Genomic DNA, 19,214 nt, shown 5'->3' with positions numbered 1-19,214 from the left:
AAAAAAAAAAAAAAAAAAAAAAAGATCACACGTTGGAAAGGACACAAGAGCCAACTTAAGGAGCTTTTGATGGCCAAATCTGGGAAATTTTAAACAGCAAAATAAATAAATAATAATAAGAGAGAATAGAATAAAACAAATGTCCATGAGTCCATAGGTAGACAATTGAATAAACAAATGGGGATAAAAGAAAAACTTCAGCTGAATTAAATGTAAAGGAGTTTCACTGGGCAATGAACGATTCGCAAATCAGGCAACCCCCAGAATCACAGCAGATTCAGAGGCACTCCAGGGATGCCTTGTGGTCAGAACACATTTATAAACAAAAAGAAAGGGAAGTGACGTACAAAAATCAGAAGTGAGGTGGAGAAACAGCTCAACTGGTTACAAGTTGGTGTTTGCCTTTTTTTTTTCCTTCAGATGGATTTTCGCTCTTGTTGCGCAAGCTGGAGTGCAATGGCATGATCTCAACTCACTGCAATTGTCCTGTGTCAGCCTCCTGAGTAGCTGGGATTACAGGCGCACTCCACCACACCTGGCTAATTTTTTGTATTTTCAGTAGAAATGGGATTCCACCATTTTGGTCAGGCTGGTCTCCAACTCCTGACCTCAGGTGATCCTCCTGCCTCGGCATCCCAAAGTGCTGGGATTACAGGCGTGAGTTACTGTGCCCGGACGGTGTTTGCCTTATTTAACACAGTTTGAACACTCACCAGTGTATGAGTGGTTGCAGTATTGCTGCTGGGATTGGTCAAGACTCAGCTTGTTACAGGCACATATTATTGTTACAGGCATACAAGTTAGGTTTCCAATTCTGTCTACCTATTAGGATACAGTTCATCCGTAAGGACTCAAATATAGAAATACAAAGTCCTTCTCAGGCCATATTTAGTTCACTTTAACAGGAGGAAGAAGAGACAGCTCTTCCTTATAGTAGAATTTAAATTATCAAAGTGTAAGAAATGATAGAAGGAGAAAAGCACCACTAGGCAAACATCACAGTAATAATTGCTACAGGTAAAATAATAATAATAATAATTGTTACATTGTAAAAATTGGTTTTTACAATGAATGTTAAAACCAATGGGTGAGAAAGCATGATGAGAAATCGGATTTTTGCATAGTTTCAAATTATTTCTCCACAAGATACTTACTAAATAAAGTGGGAAAAACAGTAATTTTACAGAGGAGAAATCTGGCAAACAACATTGTTACCAAGTTTTCAAAGTTAACATTGCCAACGAGATATACTAATATATATATATCTCCTGATGTGACACACTGAGAAGAGTTTAACATCATTTCTGTGACCTTCTTGCCAAAACTGCACGGTCTAAATCTAACCATAAAGAAACATCAGGTAAACCCAAATTGAAAGATATTCTACAGGCCGGGTGTGGCAATCCCAGCACTTTGGGAGGCTAAAGCAGGAGGATAGCATGAAACCAGGAGTTCAAGACCAGCCTCGGCAATATAGCAAGATGCTATCTCTACAAAAAAAAAAAAAAGAAAAGAAAAGAAATAGCCAGGAGTGGTGGCTACACCTATAGTTCCAGCTACTCAGGGGCTGAGGTGGAAGAATTGCTTGAGCCCTAAAGGTTGAGGCTGTAGTGAGCCATGATCATGCCACTGCACTCACATTCGCACTCCAGCTTGGATGATGGAGGAAGACCTTGTCTATTAAAAAAAAAAGTGGCCAGGACCAGGTGCGGTGGCTCACACCTGTAATCCCACTACTTTGGGAGGTCAAGTCGGGCGGATCACCTGAAGTCAGGAGTTCGAGATCAGCCTGGCCAACATGGTGAAATCCCATCTCTACTAAAAATACAAAAATCAGCCAGGGGTGGTGGCAGGTACGTGTAATCCCAGCTACTCGGGAGGCTGAGGCAGGAGAATCACTTGAACCGGGGAGGCAGAGGTTGCAGTGAGCCTAGATCGTGCCATTACACTCCAGCCTGGGTGACAGAGACTCCGTCTCAAAAAATAAGAGAGAGAAAGAAAGAAAAAAAAAAAAGAAAAAAAAAGATATTTTCCAAAATAACTGGCCAGTACTCTTCAAAAGGGTCAAAGTCCTGAAAGATGAAAAGGATTAAAGAACTCTCACAGATGGAAGGAGACTAATGAAACAAGACAATTCAATGTAGGACCTTGGATTGGATCCTGAAACAGTAAAGAACATTTAACAAAATATGAAAAAAGTCTCTAATTTAATTAAAAGTCTTCCTATCAGCATAAATTTCCTGGTTTTCATCATTGTACTATGGGCACCTGAAAAGTATTTGCAAATTCCTTATACTATCTTCACAATATGAAAATAAAATTTTAGGCAGGGCATGGTGGCTCACACCTGTAATCCCAGCACTTTGAGGGGACGAGGCGGTTGGATCACCTGAGGTCAGGAGTTCGAGACCAGCATGACCAACATGGTGGAACCCTGTCTCTACTAAAAATACAAAATTAGCTGGCCGTGGTGGCACAAGCCTGTAATCCCAACTACTTGGGAGGCTGAGGCAGGAGAATTGCTTGAACCTGGGAGGCGGAGGTTGCAGTGAGCTGAAATTGTGCCATTGCACTCCAGCCTGGGCAGCAAGAGGGAAACTCTGTCTCAAAAAGAGGAAGGAAGGAAGGGAGGGAGGGAGGAATATTTTTAAAAAATTAAAAAGGGGAAAGCGGACACAAAAAAGAGGATATACACTGGGGCTGGGCACAGTGGCTCATGCCTGTAATCCCAGCACTATGGGAGGCCGAGGCGGGCGGATCACAAGGTCAGGAGATCAAGACCATCTTGGCTAACACAGTGAAACTCCGTCTCTACTAAAAATATAAAAAATTAGCTGGGCGTGGTGGCGGGCACCTGTAGTCCTAGTTACTCGGGAGCCTGAGGCAGGAGAATGGCGTGAACCCGGGAGGCGGAGCTTGCAGCGAGCCAAGATCACGCCACTGCACTCCAGCCTGGATGACAAAGCGAGACTCCATCTCAAAAAAAAAAAAAAAAAAAAAGAGGATATACAAATGCCCAGTAAAAATACAAAAAGGTGCTGAACATCATTTCACATCAAGGAAATACAAATTAAAACTATGATGAGGCTGGATGCAGTGGCTCACACCTATAATCCCAGGACTTTCGGAGGCTGAGGCGGGCAGGAGTTTCACATGGTAAAACTCTGTCTCTACTAAAGATACAAAAATTAGCTGGGTGTGGTGGTGTGCACCTGTAATCCCAGCTACTCAGGAGGCTGAGGCAGGAGAATCACTTGAACCTGGGAGGCGGAGTTTGCAGTGAGCTGAGATCACACCACTGCACTTCAGCCTGGGCAACAGAGCAAGACTCTGTCTCAAAAAACAAAACAAAACAAAAACCTATGATGAAACCGTACCACACAACAAATAAAATAGTTAAAAGACTAACAGTACCAAATTACAGAGAGGATATGAAGTAACTGGAACTCTTATACATTGCTGGATGGAGTGTAAACTGGAACATCCCCATGAGAGCGTGGTAGCATCTATTAAACATTAGCCTACTCTATGAGCTAGCAATGCCACTCCTAAGTATCAACCCAGGAGAAAAGCCTTCATGTGTTCACCAAAAACAGCGTAGAGTTTTCACAGCTGCAGCATCATTTGTAACAGCCCCAAACTGGAAACTACCCAAATAGTCATTAACAATGTAATAGACTAATATACTACAATATATCCCCAATGTAATGAGAACTATGTACAATTATGCTGAACAACATGAATGAATTTCACAAACATAATATATAACAAAAGAAGCCTGGCATAAAACAGTACGTGCTGTATAACTACATATATACAGGAAGCTCAAGAATGTGTAAGACAGCCAGATGCACTGGCTCATGCCTATAATCCCAGCACTTTGGGAGGCCAAGGCGGGCGGATCACCTGAGGTCAGGACCAGCCTGGCCAATATGGAGAAACCCTGTCTCTACCAAAAATACAAAAATTAGCCAGGCATGATGGTTGGGTGCCTGTAATCCCAGCTACTCAGGAGGCTGAGGCAGGAGAATCGCTTGAACCCAGGAGGTGGAGGTTGCAGTGAGCCAAGATCACGTCACTGCACTCCAGCCTGGGCGGCAAGAGCAAGACTCTGTCTCAAACAAAAAAAAAAAAAAAAAGAATGGATAAAACTAGTTAATGATGATAGAATTCTCAACAGATTGTTTGGGGGAGAAATTACTGAGAAGAGGCATGAGGGAACCATCTCAGGTCCTGGCAAAGTTCTCTGTATAGATCTAGGAGTGTTACACAGCTGTACACTTAAGATTTGTACACTTTATATAGACTCTATCTATGTATCTATTGACAGCCTCCTGCTCTGTTGCCCAGGCTGAAGAGCACTGGTGTGATCACTGCTTACTGCAGCTGCAAAGTACTAGGCTCAAGCGATCCTCTCATCTCAACCTCCTGAGTAGCTAGGACTTATAGGTGCCAGCCACCATGCCTGGCTAATTTTTTATGTATGTATGTATGTATGGTAGAGTTAGGGTCTCACGATGTTGCCCCGGCTGGTCTCCAACTCCTGGCCTCAAGCGATCCTCTTGCCTTGGCCTGGCAAAGTGCTGGGATTACAGGCATGAGCCCCCACACCTGGCTTAAAAAAATTTTTTTTTAACTCTTGGAACTATGCTTTGATAGTGATAAGAAGCAATAAGATATTTCAGCCGGGCGCGGTGGCTCAGGCCTGTAATCCCAGCACTTTGGGAGGCCGAGACGGGTAGATCACGAGGTCAGGAGATCGAGGCCATCCTGGCTAACACAGTGAAACCCCGTCTCTACTAAAGAATACAAAAAATTAGCCGGGCGTAGTGGCGGGCGCCTGTAGTCCCAGCTACTCGGGAGGCTGAGGCAGAAGAATGGCGTGAACCCAGGAGGCGGAGGTTGCAGTGAGCCGAGATTGTGCCACTGCACTCCAGCCTGGGCGATAGAGTGAGACTCCGTCTCAAAAGAAAAAAAAAAAAAAAAGATATTTCAAACACTGCTGTTCAACTACAAATTTGTGCAGCCACTCTGATATATATTTTGACACTGTTTAGTAAAGTGGAAGATATACGAACCAGCAATTCTGCTGGTAAATAAGCATGTGTACCCCATGTGAAAGAATGTTTGTGGCTGTGTTGTTTATAAAATAAAAAACTATAAATAACTAATATGGGCATCATTACTAGAAAGGATGAATAACTGTGGTATACTTCAAAAGCGAGAATACAATATAGCAAAGAAATTGAATTAACCGCTATTTTATCTAACAGAAATGATTCACAGAATTGTAAAAATAAACCAAAGACAGTATGACAACATTAATATAAAGTTTTAAAATGGGGAAAAACTGGAGTATAATGCCTAGAGAAGTATACTTAAGTGATAAAACCTCACACTGATAAGTCTATCCAGTCACACAGACCTGATCACATCCCCACCATGGGGACATTCAGCTACAGACAATCCACGCCCAAAGCAACAGGGTCGCACACGGAGGGCCTCCATCGGTCACATAAGCACAAGTGCACACTTACCGAAGAGACATTCACAGTCACAACCACATTGTGACAACCACATTGTCGGCGCACACCTGTACCCGGTCACAGTCACGATCACACATTAACCACAGCCACACACACAGACAGAAACATGCAGTTACTCGCAGGTATCCCCACCTGAACTCTGCCGCACAGTTACACAGCACACAGTCGCACACCACTACGGGGACAAACGCGGTAACACTCAACCAGACACCAGCTCCCCACAGCCGCACACACAATGCCGCACGTGGTCCCGCTCCCTCTCACACACACCAGCAGCCACAGTCTCCGAGGCCGTGCTGCACACGGTGTGAGCGCTGGAAACACACTCATCACAAGAGCAGCCTGTCACAATCGCGCGATCATTCACCACACACCTCCACACAGACGCAAGCGCACACTTTCAACCTCACCTCCACCGCCGCACAAAGCCGAGGCCCTGCCCCCGGCCCCGCCCTCTCCCGGGTTCCTCACCTCCGGCCTTACGAGCTTCCGAAGCAGCAGAACCCTCCCCAGCACTAGGGTAGTTGCTGGTAAAGCCCTCAGGGTCCCGCCAGCGCGTGACTTGGGTGCTGAAATCCCGCGAGAAATACAGTCTTGCCGAGGAGTCCTCTGGGAAACGTAGTCAGAGACGTATCAAGGCCGGAGAAGATGGCTCCCGATTGTCAGAATTGCTGTTCGCGCCTAGCGTCAGCCCAGCCGAAAGGATCGCCCCCCTCATCAAACCGCTCGCGCCCCAGAGGCCTCACGGAGCCCTGGCTCAGGCTCGAGACTTGGCCCCCAAAGAAAGCCACTCCGACGTGTTTGAGATGGGCTTAGTTCCCGGACCCGTCCTACTGCCCCCAGGCGCTGGACAGCCTCAGAAAGAGGACAAGTCTACACGGAAAGATAATCGCACTGCTGAGCCTTCTGGGAGATGTAGTTCGGAGCTGGGAAGGCGGTTGGACCCTCCGAAAGTCATCTTAATTGCTCTCACAGACAAGCCGGCGCTGCGCTGTAGGCCTGAGTGCTGTGCGCCCAGAGTACGCAGGCGCAAACACGCCGGGTTGCTGTTTTGGCCTTTTAGTGCTCCTTAGTGCAGAGGGGTTATGGGACCGGAGGTTGTGAGACTCAAAACTGATTGGAGAGGCAGAAGGGGTGTAGGCCAGGAACCTGCGACGTGATGGGGGAGGTCGAAGGAAAGGAATCGCCAAACGTGGGACAGGTTTGGAGAGGCAGAAAGAGAGGAGTGTGAAATTGCAAAGGGCAGGTGTTATTCTGACTTCTGTGTACTTTGTGATAAATGAGTGCAACAGGAAGTAAGAGGAGTTTCACTTTCTCCTTCTGCAATTATTTGTGTACTTGGACTAAGTATATCTTTTGGCCAATATTTGACTGCTTGTGACCTATAAAGATATTGTATACACACTAATGCATAGCTTAATAATAAGGATATATTTTGGCCGGGTGCGGTGGTTCACGCCTGTAATCCCAGCACTTTGGGAGACTGAGGGGTTCGAGGCCAGCCTGGGCAACATAGCATAAACCCCATCTATACTAAAAATGCAAAAATTGGCCAGGCGTGGTGGTGCGCACCTGTAGTCCCAGCTACTCTGGAGGCTGAGGCAGGAGAATCACTTGAACCCAGGAGGCGGAGGTTGCAGTGAGCCGAGATTGCGCCACAACACTCCAGCCTGGGCGACAGAGTGAGACTCGGTCTCAAAAAAAAAAAAAAAAAAAGAATACATTCTGAGAAATACATTGTTGGGCAATTTCATCATTGTGTAATAATTTCATCATTATAGAGTGTACTTACACAAACCTAGACAGTATAGCTGACTGAATACTTGGCTATATGGTATAACCTGTTGCTCCTCGACTACAAAGCTATACAGCATGTTACTCTACTGAATACGGTACTTGTACTGAATACAGTTGGAACGCTTTAGGGACCAGCCCCACAAGGTCTGTGGGTTTTTCTCCCCGTGTGCGGAGATGAGAGATCATAGATATAAAGACAAAAGACAAAGAGATGAAAAGACAGCTGGGCCCGGGGGACCACTACCACCAAGACGCAGAGACCAGTAGTGGCCCCGAATGCCAGGCTGCGCTGTTATTTATTGGATACAAGACAAGGGGGCAGGGTAAGGAGTGTGAGTCATCTCCAATGATAGGTAAGGTCACATGTCCACTGGACAGGGGGCCCTTCCCTATTTGGAAGCTGAGGCGGAGAGAGAGTGAAGACAGCTTGCACCATTATTTCTGCATATCAGAGACTTTCAGTACTTTCACTAATTTTGCTACTGCTATCTAGAAGGCAGAGCCAGGTGTACAGGATGGAACATGGAAGCAGACCAGGAGTGTGACCACTGAAGCACAGCATCACAGGAAGACGGTTAGGCCTCCGGAAAACTGTGGGCAGGCCTGACTAATGTCAGGCCCTCCGCAAGACGGGGTGGACTAGAGTCTTCTCTAAACTCCCCCAGGGAAAAGGAGACTCCCTTTGCTGGTCTGCTAAGTAGCGGGTGCTTTTCCTTGGCACTGACGCTACCGCTAGACCACGGTCTGCTTGGTAACAGGCATCTTTCCAGATGCTGGCATTACCGCTAGACCAAGGAACCCTCTGGTGGCCCTATCTGGGCATAACAGAAGGCTCACATTCTTGTGTCTGGTCACTTCTCACCATGTGCCTTCAGCTCCTATCTCTCTATGGCCTGATTTTTTCTAGGTTATGATTGTAGAGTGAGGATTATTATAATATTTGAATAAAGAGTAATTACTACAAACTAATGATTAGTGATATATATAATCATATCTGTGATCTATATCTAGTATAACTCTTGTTATTTTATATATTATACTGGAACAGCACGTGCCCTCTGTCTCTTGCCTCAGCACCTGGGTGGCTTGCGCCCACAGAACACAATGGTAAGTATTTATGTATCTAAACATATCTAAACACACAAAAGCTACAGTAAAAAATCAGCATACGAAGTAAAAAATGGTATACCTGTATAGGGTACTTACCATGAATGGAGGCTGCAGGACTGGAAATTGCTCTGGAGAGTCGGTGAGAGGTGAGTGAATGTGAAGGTTGGGACATTACGGTACACCACACTAGACTTTATAAACACTGTACACTTAGGCTACATTAAAGTTTTTCTTCCATAATAACCCTTCCTTGCTATAACTTTTTTACTTTATAAACGTTCAAAATTTTAAAAACTTTTTGACTCTTCTGTAATATCACTTAGCTTAAAACACAAACACATTGCACAGCCCATGTGGGATCCATATTTCTTGGTAAGGAAATGTTCCAGGTCAGATGTCATTCTTATGTGACCACGTAGAGGTAGAAAGACTGCATATATGATACCGCCTTTCCCAACCGGGGGTTCATATTCTAACATATCACAATAATGCCCAATATTTATGGGGTCATAGAAAATAGGATTCACTATGGTTGGAGAATTTCCAGAGCCAGCTTAAGTTCAGGAATGCTGGCAATGACAATGGTGAGTGGGAATCTAGTGTAATGATTTACTTAGTTGAAACTATTAACTGGGCCAGGCACGGTGGCTCACGCCTGTAATCCCAGCACTTTGTGAGGCTGACGTGGGTGGATCACCTGAGGTCACAAGTTCAAGACCAGCCTGGGCAACATGGTGAAACCCCGTCTCTATTAAAAATACAAAAATTAGCCAGGCGTGGTGGCGGACATCTGTGATACCAGCTAGTCAGGAGGCCGAGACAGGAGAACTGCTTGAACTTGGGAGGCGGAGGTTGCAGTCCGCTGAGATCATGCCACTGCATTCAAGCCTGGGCAACAGAGCAAAGACTCCATCTCAAAAAAAAAAAAGAAAATAAAAATAAAACATATTTCTGATAGCCATTATTTTTGTTTTGGGCAATTTTAAAGTTTTATCACAGAAACAGGAGTGTACCTATGCAAAGGCTCAAAATAGACCATCTTTTTTTTTTTTTTTTTTTTTGAGTTGGAATTTTGCTCTTGTTGCCCAGGCAGGCTGGAGTACAACGGTGCGATCTTGGCTCACCACAGCCTCCATCTCCCAGGTTCAAGTGATTCTCCTGCTGCAGCCTCCCAAGTAGCTGGGATTCCAGGCATGCACTACCATGCCTGGCTAATTTTGTGTTTTTAGTAGAGATGGGGTTTCTCCATGTTGGTCGGGCTGATCTTGAACTCCCTATCTCAGGTGATCCGCCCGCCTGAGCCTCCCCAAGAGATGGGATTACAGGCATGAGCCACCGTGCCTGGAAAATAGGCCATCTTTTTAAACAAAAAGGCAATGATTCACAAAAGTCTATGAATAGAACATGTAACTAGTTGATATAAATCTAATAGGATTTGTTAAAAATCAGTCAAATCTAATACATCTGAAGTGTTCTTGTATAAAATACCACACGAAGAAAAGAACACTTTATTAATGTCTAAAAAAATTGGGTTTGGGCCGGGTGCGGTGGCTCAAGCCTGTAATCCCAGCACTTTGGGAGGCCGAGACGGGCGGATCACGAGGTCGGGAGATCAAGACCATCCTGGCTAACCCGGTGAAACCCCGTCTCTACTAAAAAATACAAAAAACGGGCGGGGGGGGGGGGCCCAAGCCTGAATCCCAGCACTTTGGGAGGCCGAGACGGGTGGATCACGAGGTCAGGAGATCGAGACCATCCTGGCTAACACGGTGAAACCCCGTCTCCACTAAAAAAATACAAAAAAACTAGCCGGGCGAAGTGGCGGCGCCTGTAGTCCCAGCTACTCGGGAGGCTGAGGCGGGAGAATGGCGTGAACCTGGGAGGCGGAGCTTGCAGTGAGCAGAGATCCGGCCACGGCACTCCAGCCTGGGCGACAGAGCAAGACTCCGTCTCAAAAAAAAAAAAAAAAAAAAAATATACAAAAAACTAGCCGGGCGAGGTGGCGGGCGCCTGTAGTCCCAGCTACTCGGGAGGCTGAGGCAGGAGAATGGCGTGAACCCGGGAGGCGGAGCTTGCAGTGAGCTGAGATCCGGCCACTGCACTCCAGCCTGGGCGACAGAGCGAGACTCCGTCTCAAAAAAAAAAAAAAAAAAAAAAAAAAAAAAAATTGGGTTTGTTCATAGACAGTATGACAAGTTACCATTAAAAGTGTTTACGGAGACATAAGGAAATGCAACATTATTCTTCCTGAACACTTTGAGTTCAAGACTTTCCACTCAATAAAATAGGAAAGTATATGAAACTGAGAAAATGTATTTTGAGTACAAACAGCTTGTGAAATGTAATACTTTTTTTTTTTGCATCATCAGAGGGTTTTACTGAGCTCACAACTAACTTCCCCACTCAGTATGCAATTCAGATGTGAGTGTGGGGCTGGGCGCAGTGGTTCATGCCTGTGATCCCAGCACTTTGAGAGGCTGAGGCAGGTGAATCACCTGAGGTCAGGAGTTCGAGACCAGTCTGGCCAACATGGTGAAACCCCATCACTACTAAAAATACAAAAATTAGCTGGGCGTGGTGGCGTATGCTTGTAATCCTGGGTACTTGGGAGGCTGATACAGGAGAATCGCTTGACCCTGGGAGGCAGAGGTTGCAGTGAGTCCAGATCTCGCCACTGCACTCCAGCCTGGGTGACAGAGCAAGACTCCATCTCAAAACAAAACAAAAAACAGATGTGAGAGGAGAGACGTGTCTCGCAGGAGCCTGTACTGTCTTCAATCCTATGTGTGCAGGTATCTACCACAGGCAAACAGTTTTCTCCCCATTTTGTAGCAATATGATCTTCCTACTAGCAAAAAGAGTTAAACAGCCCCTGTAGACTGAAGGGACTAGAGTCACAGGATGAAGCTTTCCTGTTAATATTTTTAATTTTGATGTTTGAACTTTTTTTTTTTTTTTTTTTTTTCCTTGAGACAGAGTCTTGTTCTTTTGCCCAGGCTGGAGTGCAGTGGCACAATCTTGGCTTACTGCAACCTCCACCTCCTGGATTCAAACAATTCTCCTACCTCAGCCTCCTGAATAGCTGGGATTACAGGCGCTCACCACCATGCCCGCTAATTTTTGTATTTTTAGTAGAGACAGAGTTTCACCATTTTGGCCAGGCTGGTCTCAAACTCCTGACCTCAGGTGATGCACCTACGTTGGGCTCCCAAGTGCTGGGATTACAGGCGTGAGCCACCGTGCATGGCCTGATGTTTGAACTCTTAAGGCAACATTCTAGAGAACGGTGTTCGGGACCTGCTGTGCCCAAGGGACCGATAAAGAAAAAAGCTCTATTATTTGTGATTTGATGCACAGATGAAAAACTTAACACACAATAATGGAAGTTGGTCGTTAGTAAATCACATCCTAGTCTTTCAGCACTTCCATAAGCAGACGACATCTTCAGTTGTCTAGCTCTTGTAGTTTTAGCACTGTGACATCAATGATGCCTCTGTCCAGAATCAGTTAAAAAGACCGTAATTTTTTTTCTTAGTTCATCTATGTTTCACTGGCTCATGGTCCCAAGTGTGTCAGAATGATTACCTTTGGGCATTCTTTGCTATTGCTCATTAGGGTGCTCTCAGTTGTCCCCATGTTTTGTGGGCTGGTTGGGAGAGGGAGCTTGGGAAGGATGTGCCACTCTCAGGAGGTTGTAAGTCATTGGGACGCCTCCAGGGATGATTCCTTCCATGGCTGCAGGAAGTCCTCCTGGAGCCACGCCCATGATGCCTGGCAGATATCTGTATGTTGCACCGTTGAGCTTGGGATGAATTGCTTGCTGGTCTGTTGCTGACCAAGGTGCTGATGTGACAAATAATTCCTTCACACAGTTTCTTAAGCTTTCTGGGATGGGAACTGTGATGGCTCAGCGAATCTCAGTGGCAGCTGCCTCCTTCATCTCCAGCGACGCCTGCTTGCTGTCCCAGGCAGTGTGCGGAGTGCAGATGAGATTTGGCGCATCTTTCAAAGGAGCCTGAGCAAAGCTAACGGGCTCCGATTTGTGCAAGTAGAGGGCTGCCCCTCGTATCCTGTCCTCCTTGAGGGCCTGTGGTAAGGCTTTCTCGTCCACCAGGCCACCACGGGCTGTGTTCACAAGGAATGCTCCCTGCCTCATCTGCTTTATAGTCAAGTCAATGACGAGGTGGTGGTTATGTTCACTGAGATTGCAGTGCAAGGAGACGCAGTCACTCTGATACAGCAAATCCTGCAGGGTGTATCGGCGTCCCCTCTGCACGCCCTGGGACTGCTCTATCCCATCCTACAAGTAGGGGTCATAAAATACGACGCTGAATCCAAAGGCCTTGGCTCGAACTACAACCGCCTGCCCTGTGTGACCGAAGCCCATGAGGCCTAGCGCCTCCCCATGAATGTGGGCCACTCCCGAGGCCATCTCGAGGATCTGCTCCAGGCTCTGAACCTGCGTGCCTTCCCACAGTGCCTGGTACAGCCACGTGTTCCTCCGGCATAGATTGAGGATGTGGCAGACAGTGGAGTCGGCTGCCTCTTCCACGGCTGCAGAGGGGTGTAGCACATAGTAATCTGGAGCTTGCTGGTAGCCTTGATGTCCACATTGTCGTAGCCACTTGCCTATCCACATGATCACTCTCAGGGCCTTGAACTTCTCCAGGTCCTCCCTGATGAGGGTGACGGTGGTACATCATGGCGCCTACGGCTTTGTTTAGAACCTTCTCGTGGATCCCCTGCGTGGACTATGCATCACATCACAGAAGGCTGCGGTGGGCCAGATCCTTCAGGATGGGCATCTCCATCGTGCGGTCACAGCCATCCAGCAGTGCCAGCAGCGGGAGGGGGTGCAGGGGGCCGTTTGTGATCTGGAGGTGAAGACCTTCACAAATTCTGTCCAATCGCTGTCTTGTGATTTTGTGTTTATCCACAAGGGCATCTTTACAGAAGTTTGCAACTCTCAGATCAAAAGTCAAGGCAGGCCTGGCATGGTGGCTTGTGCCTGTAATCCAAGTGGCTCGTGCACTTGGAAGGTCGAGGCGGGAGGATCCCTTGAAGTCAGGAGTTTGAGACCAGCCTGGCCAACATGGGGAAACACCATCTTTACTAAAAATATAAATATTAGCTGGGCGTGGTGGCGCACTCCTGTAATCCCAGCTACTCGGGAGGCTGAGGCAGGAGAATAGCTTGAACCCAAGAGGCGGAGGTTTCAGTGAGCTGAGATCACATCACTGCACTCCAGCCTGAGCAACAGAGTCAGACTGTCTCCAAAAAACAAGCCAAAACAACAACAACAAAACAAAAGGCAAAGCAGTCCTCTAAAAACTTATAGAAACTCACAGAAGTGTGCGTGCATGACACCACTATGAACCCAAAATATATCTGTCCACAAACTCTGTAGTTCACAGGATGGGCTGTCCATCGTTTTTTTTTTTTTTTTTTTTTTTTTTTTTGGTCATCAGGCTGCTGGAGTACAGTGGCACGATCTCGGCTCACTGCAATCTCCACCTCCTGGGTTCAAGGGATTGTCCTGCCTCAGCCTCCCAAGTAGCTGGGACTACAGGCGCCCACCACCACGCCCGGCTAATTTTTTTGTATTTTTAGTAGAGACGGGGTTTCACCGTGTTAGCCAGGAAGGTCTCGATCTCCTGACCTCGTGATCCGCCCGCCTCAGCCTCCCAAAGTGCTGGGATTACAGGCATCAGCCACCGTGCCCAGCCTTATTTTTTTAATTTATTTTTTCTTTTTTTTTCTTTTTCTTTTTTTTCTTTTTTGAGACAGAGTCTCGCTGTGTCGCCAGGCTGGAGTGCACTGGCACGACCTCGGCTTACTGCAACCTCCACCTTCCAGGTTCAAGTGATTCTCCTGCCTCAGCCTCCAGAATAGCTGGGACTTCAGGTGCCTGCCACCATGCCCAGCTAATTTTTGTACTTTTAGTAGAGATGGAGTTTCACCATATTGGCCAGGCTGGTCTCAAACTCCTGACCTTGTAATCTGACTGCCTTGGCCGCCTATATTGCTAGGATTACAGGCGTGAGCCACTGCGCCCGGCTAATTTTATTTTTTTTGAGACGGACTCTCGCCCTGTTGCCCAGGCTGGAATGCAATGGTGCGATCTTGGCTCACTGCAACCTCTGCCTCCTGGGTTCAAGCAATTCTCCTGCTTCAGCCTCCTGAGTAACTGGGATTACAGGCGCCCACCACCATGCCTGGTTGATTTTTGTATTTTTATTACAGACGGGTTGCACCATGTTGGTCACGCTTGTCTCGAACTCCTGACCTGGTGATCTGCCCGCCTCAGCCTCCCAAAGTGCTGGGATTACAGGCGTGAGCCACCGTGCCTGGCCCCAAACATTTATTATTTATTATTCCTTATATTACATTTCCAGGAGCTACTATATATTTTTTATCTTTTCATTTTATTTTTAATTAAGAAGTAATAATTGCATGTATTTATGGGGTACAATTTAACGTGTACGTTGTATTCATCGCGATGTGTATACAATGACACGGGTACATTGTGGAGTAATTGAATCAGCTTTTCCAAGTGTCTTTCCTTCTAGCATCTCCAAACCTCTCCTCAAGTTAACTTCAAGCCTTGAGAGACACAAAGTGCTCTCCCTTAAACTGGGTTGCTTTGATTCCCAGTGGAAAGGTGAGTCACAGAGGGAGGCTCTCTCTCTCTTTCACGTGCTTGGGTTTCACTCACTTTTATCAGCTGGCCACTGCCACAGGGGCCGATTGCTCCCACTCCCTTCCCCAGGTTCTGGGTTATCGTTCATGATTCCAGTGGATTTCCATTTTTCTTCTTGAAATAAAGTGCGCAGAGTTTATCTTTATGCACTACCATGCTATTCCCAAGTGGCTGAGGCATGCTCTAACCTGCCATCTTGGACGAAGAAAAGTTTTATGTTTGATGTCACAGTTTACATGTAATTTGTGTCAATTAACAAATTATGGGTGTTTTGTATTTTTTTTTTTTTTAAGTCGGAGTCTCGCTCTGTCACCCAGGCTGGAGTGCAATGGCGCAATCTCAGCTCACTGCAACCTCCACCTTCCAGGTTCAAGCAATTCTCCTGCCTCAGCCTCCCAAGTAGCTGGGACTACAGGTACGTGCCATCATGGCCAGCTTATTTTTTGTAGTTTTAGTAGAGATGGGGTTTCATCATGCTGGCTAGGGTGGTCTTGAACTCCTGACCTCGTGATCCGCCTGCCTGGGCCTCCCAAAGTGCTGGGATTATAGGCGTGAGCCACCGCACCTGGCCTCCAGTTTTGTCTTTTAATCTTCAAACTAGAGAGAGAATTGATTTACACCTCACCATTACAGTATTAGAGCGTTGTGAATTTGACAATGTACTTATTTTTTACCTGTAAGTTCGTTTTCGTTTTTTTGTTTTTTAAGATGGAGTCTCATTCTGTCACCCAGGCTGGAATGCGGTGGTGCGATCTTTGCTCACTGCAACCTCGCCTTGCAGGTTCAAACGAACCTCCTGCCTCAGCTTCCCAAGTAGCTGGATTACAGGCGTGTGCCACCATGCCTAGCTAATTTTTGCGTTTTTAGTAGAGACAGGGTTTCACCATGTTGGCCAGGCTGGTCTTGGACTTCTGACCTCAAGTGGTCTGGCTGCCTTGGCCTTCCAAAGTGCTGGGATTACAGGTGTGAGCCAGCTCGCCTGGCCAGTTTTATATACTTTCATATGTTTTCATGTTACTAATAAATGACCTTTTCCTTCAGCTTGAAGAATTCTCTTTAGCATTTCTTGTAGTGCAGATATAGGAGTGTTAAACACCTTCAACTTTTGTTTGTCTGAGAAAGTCTTAATTTCTCCTTCATTTATGAAATACAGGTTATCTGAGTATAGTATTCTCACATGGCAGTTGTTTTCTCTCTAACAATGTATCATCCCACTCCCTTCTGGCCTGCGAGATTTCTGTGGAAAAATCCACTGATGATCTTATTAAGGTGACCTTGTACGTAAGTGAACATAAGAAGTCACTTTTTCCTTGCTCCTTTAAAGATTCTCTCTTTGTGTTTAACTTTTGAAAATTTGATTATAATGCAACTCTGTGTGGGTTTCTTTTGATTTCTCCTATTTGGTGTCCTTTTGGCTTCTTCGATCTGGATTTCTATTTCCTTTCCCAGGCTTGGGAAGTTTTCTGCCATTATTTCTTTATATAAGCTCTCTGTCTCCTTCTCTTTTATCCTTCTGACCCTTTGGCAATCTTGATGGTGTTCCAAAAGTCCCTTATGCTATCTTCACTATTTTATGTTATTTTGCTCTTCAGATTGGATGATTTCCAATTACCTGTTTCTGAGTTTGTTGATCCTTGCTTCTGTTTGATCTAGTCCGATACTGAACCCGTTTATTGCATTTTTCAGTTCAGTTACTGTACTCTTCAGCCCTAATTTTTCTTTCTTTCTTTCTCTTTCTTTCTTTTTTTCTTTTCTTTCTTTCCTTCCTACCCCCTTCCCTTCCCTTCCCTCTTTCTTTCTTTTTCTTTCTTTCTTTTTTCTTTCTTTCCTTCCTCCCCCTTCCCTTCCCTTCCCCTTTTCCTTCCTTCCTTCCTTCCCCTTCCTTCCTTCCTTTCCCTCCCTCCCTCCCTCCCTCCCTCCCTCTCTCCCTCTCTCTCTCTCTCTCTCTTTCTTTCTTTCTTTCTTTTTCTTTCTTTCTCAGAGTCTCGCTCTGTCACCTAGGCTGGAGTGCAATGGCATGATCTTGGCTCAGTGCAACCTCTGCCTCCGGGTTCAAGCAATTCTGCTCAGCTTCCCAAGTAGCTGGGATTACAGGTGCAAGTCACCACGCCCAGCTAATTTTTTGTATTTTTAGTAGAGATGGGGTTTCACCATGTTGGCCAGGCTGGTCTCAAACTCCTTACCTCAGGTGATCCACCTGCTTGGGCCTCCCAAAGTGCTGGGATTACAGGCATGAGCCTCCCTACCTGGCCATCCCTAAGATTTCTGTTTGGTACTTTTTTATACTTTCTGCTTATTGAAATTCTCAAGGTTGGGCCGGGCGCAGTGGCTTACGCCTGTAATCCTAGCACTTTGGGAGGCCGAGGCGGGTGGATCACGAGGTCAGGAGATCAAGACCATCCTAGCTAACATGGTGAAACCCCGTCTCTACTAAAATTACAAAAAATTAGCCGGGCGCGGTTGCGGGCACCTGTAGTCCCAGCTGCTCGGGAGGCTGAGGCAGGAGAATGGAGTGAACCCGGGAGGCGGAGCTTGCACTGAGCCGAGATCGCGCCACCGCACTCCAGCCTGGGCAACAGAGCGAGACTCCGTCTCAAAAAAAAAAAAAAAAAAAGAAATTCTCAAGGTTGTTCATGCATTGCTTTCCTCACCTTGGTGAGCATCTTTGTGATGATTCTTTTGAATTGCCTGTTGGGTAAATCGCATTATCTCCATTTCAGTAGGGTTGGTTTCTTGAAATTAATTTTGTTCTATTATTTGGAACACATTTCCCTGTTTCTTCATTTTCCTTGTATCTCTGTGTTGGTTTCTGTGTATTAATAAGAAAAGAGTCTCACTCAGTTTTTCACACTGGCCTTACGTAGAAGAGCCTAATCAATACATGTAAGGTGCCTCTCACATTTTTGTGTTTGTCCAAACTGCAGTCTGTGTTTTTAGTGACCCCTAGGAGATTAGGATGTGCCAAGACCTGGCAGTCCTCTGAGTCAGGTAAGATAGAAGCCAGTCCCTCTAGATGTAGCTGGAAAGATTGGGGCGTTAGATTTGTCTTCCACTTCATTTTATCCTCAGGGTGAAGCTGAGAGGAATTTATCTCCAAGTCTCCCTGCATTAAGTCAGGGAGTGTATCTGTAGCAAATGCCTGCACTCTCCTTCAAATTGCATCCTCTGATCCTTTGCTGGACGTGGCGTCATTGAATGTCCACATCTTTGTTTTCTGTGGTCTAGGGAGGCTCAGGAATGCTGAGCTCAATCAACTTACAGAGCTGGGTGGTTATAGAGGCAACCCCTTGGGAGGGAGATGCAGAAGTTATGGCACTCAATGCTCCTTCAGGGAGCATCTACATACCTGGCTTTATTGCTCAAGCAAACAGAGGGGGAAAAGCACAGGAAATGCCTAAGCTCCTGTTCAGGCTCCCATAGGTCTATTGCTTCTCTGCCCCATTAAATTCCAGGTGCAGGATAGATTCTCAAACCACAGCTGAAAAAGTGTGCAGACAGACACTTCCAGAGAGAAACTGAGAGGTGTGCACTTTAGACCATTCGCTGCACTGGTCCTGATATGTAAACAATGGCAGGGTTCGTGTATCAGTTTAAAACCACCTCTTGGCTGGTGGCGGTGGCTCACACCTGTAATCCCAGCACTTTGGGAGGCTGGGGCAGGCGGATCACCTGAGGTTGGGAGTTTGAGACCAGCCTGACCAACATGGAGAAACCTTGTCGCTACTAAAAATACAAAATTAGCTGGCTGTGGTGGCACATGCCTGTAATCCCAGCTACTCAGGAGCCTGAGACAGGAGAATTGCTTGAACTCGGGAGGCAGAGATTACGGCGAGCCCAGATCGCATCGTTGCACTCCAGCCTGGGCAACAAGAGCGAAACTCCATCTCAAAAGCAAAAACAAAAACACCAAAAACAAACAAACAACCCACCTGTTCGTTCTGTGTTCTAGAGAGACTAGTGAATGCCAAGTCCTTTCAGTTCCCAATTTTAGATGGTTTAGGATGGAGTCTCTTAGTTGGGAGCTGTGAAAACTGGGGCACTCTATGTGTGGAAATAGTTTT

General features: G+C 46.2%; 2 protein-coding genes and 1 pseudogene across 11 annotated transcripts in view; 1 reads left to right on the top strand and 2 right to left on the bottom strand.

Moving 5' to 3' along the window:
* ZNF566 (zinc finger protein 566) overlaps positions 1-6,435 on the bottom strand; it is a 42,042-nt gene extending 35,607 nt beyond the window's left edge. The window contains exon 1 of one of the 10 annotated variants that reach the window (XM_025369155.1): positions 6,030-6,435. The gene's annotated coding sequence lies outside the window, so the exon portion shown is untranslated. Of the gene's footprint in view, positions 1-5,956; positions 5,974-6,017 lie in introns of those variants that run through there. The other 9 variants (XM_025369157.1, XM_025369156.1, XM_025369160.1 and 6 more) reach the window with 9 other exon arrangements.
* Positions 5,782-6,873, top strand: LOC112611982. The gene is made up of 2 exons (XM_025365932.1): positions 5,782-5,851; positions 6,090-6,873. The coding sequence occupies exons 1-2, from the start codon at positions 5,782-5,784 to the stop codon at positions 6,617-6,619; spliced, it is 600 nt and encodes a 199-aa protein (XP_025221717.1). The 3' UTR covers positions 6,620-6,873.
* A 5,181-nt stretch (positions 6,874-12,054) lies between these two features.
* Positions 12,055-13,881, bottom strand: LOC112611981 (annotated as a pseudogene).
* Between the last annotated feature and the right edge of the window lie 5,333 nt (positions 13,882-19,214).

The sequence above is a fragment of the Theropithecus gelada genome, chromosome 19, assembly GCF_003255815.1.
Source record: "Theropithecus gelada isolate Dixy chromosome 19, Tgel_1.0, whole genome shotgun sequence".
NCBI classification, from domain to species: Eukaryota; Metazoa; Chordata; class Mammalia; order Primates; family Cercopithecidae; genus Theropithecus; species Theropithecus gelada.
The sequence above is the reverse complement of the archived record's forward strand: the minus strand, read 5'-3'. Positions and strand labels throughout refer to the sequence as shown.

Excerpts from the sequence above, each read along its gene's own strand:
- LOC112611982 (XM_025365932.1), top strand. The coding sequence starts at position 5,782 with ATGCCGCACGTGGTCCCGCTCCCTCTCACACACACCAGCAGCCACAGT. Across the intron at positions 5,852-6,089 it reads CCGAGGCCGTGCTGCACACG|GGTCCCGCCAGCGCGTGACT; the intron begins GTGTGAGCGCTG and ends TAAAGCCCTCAG.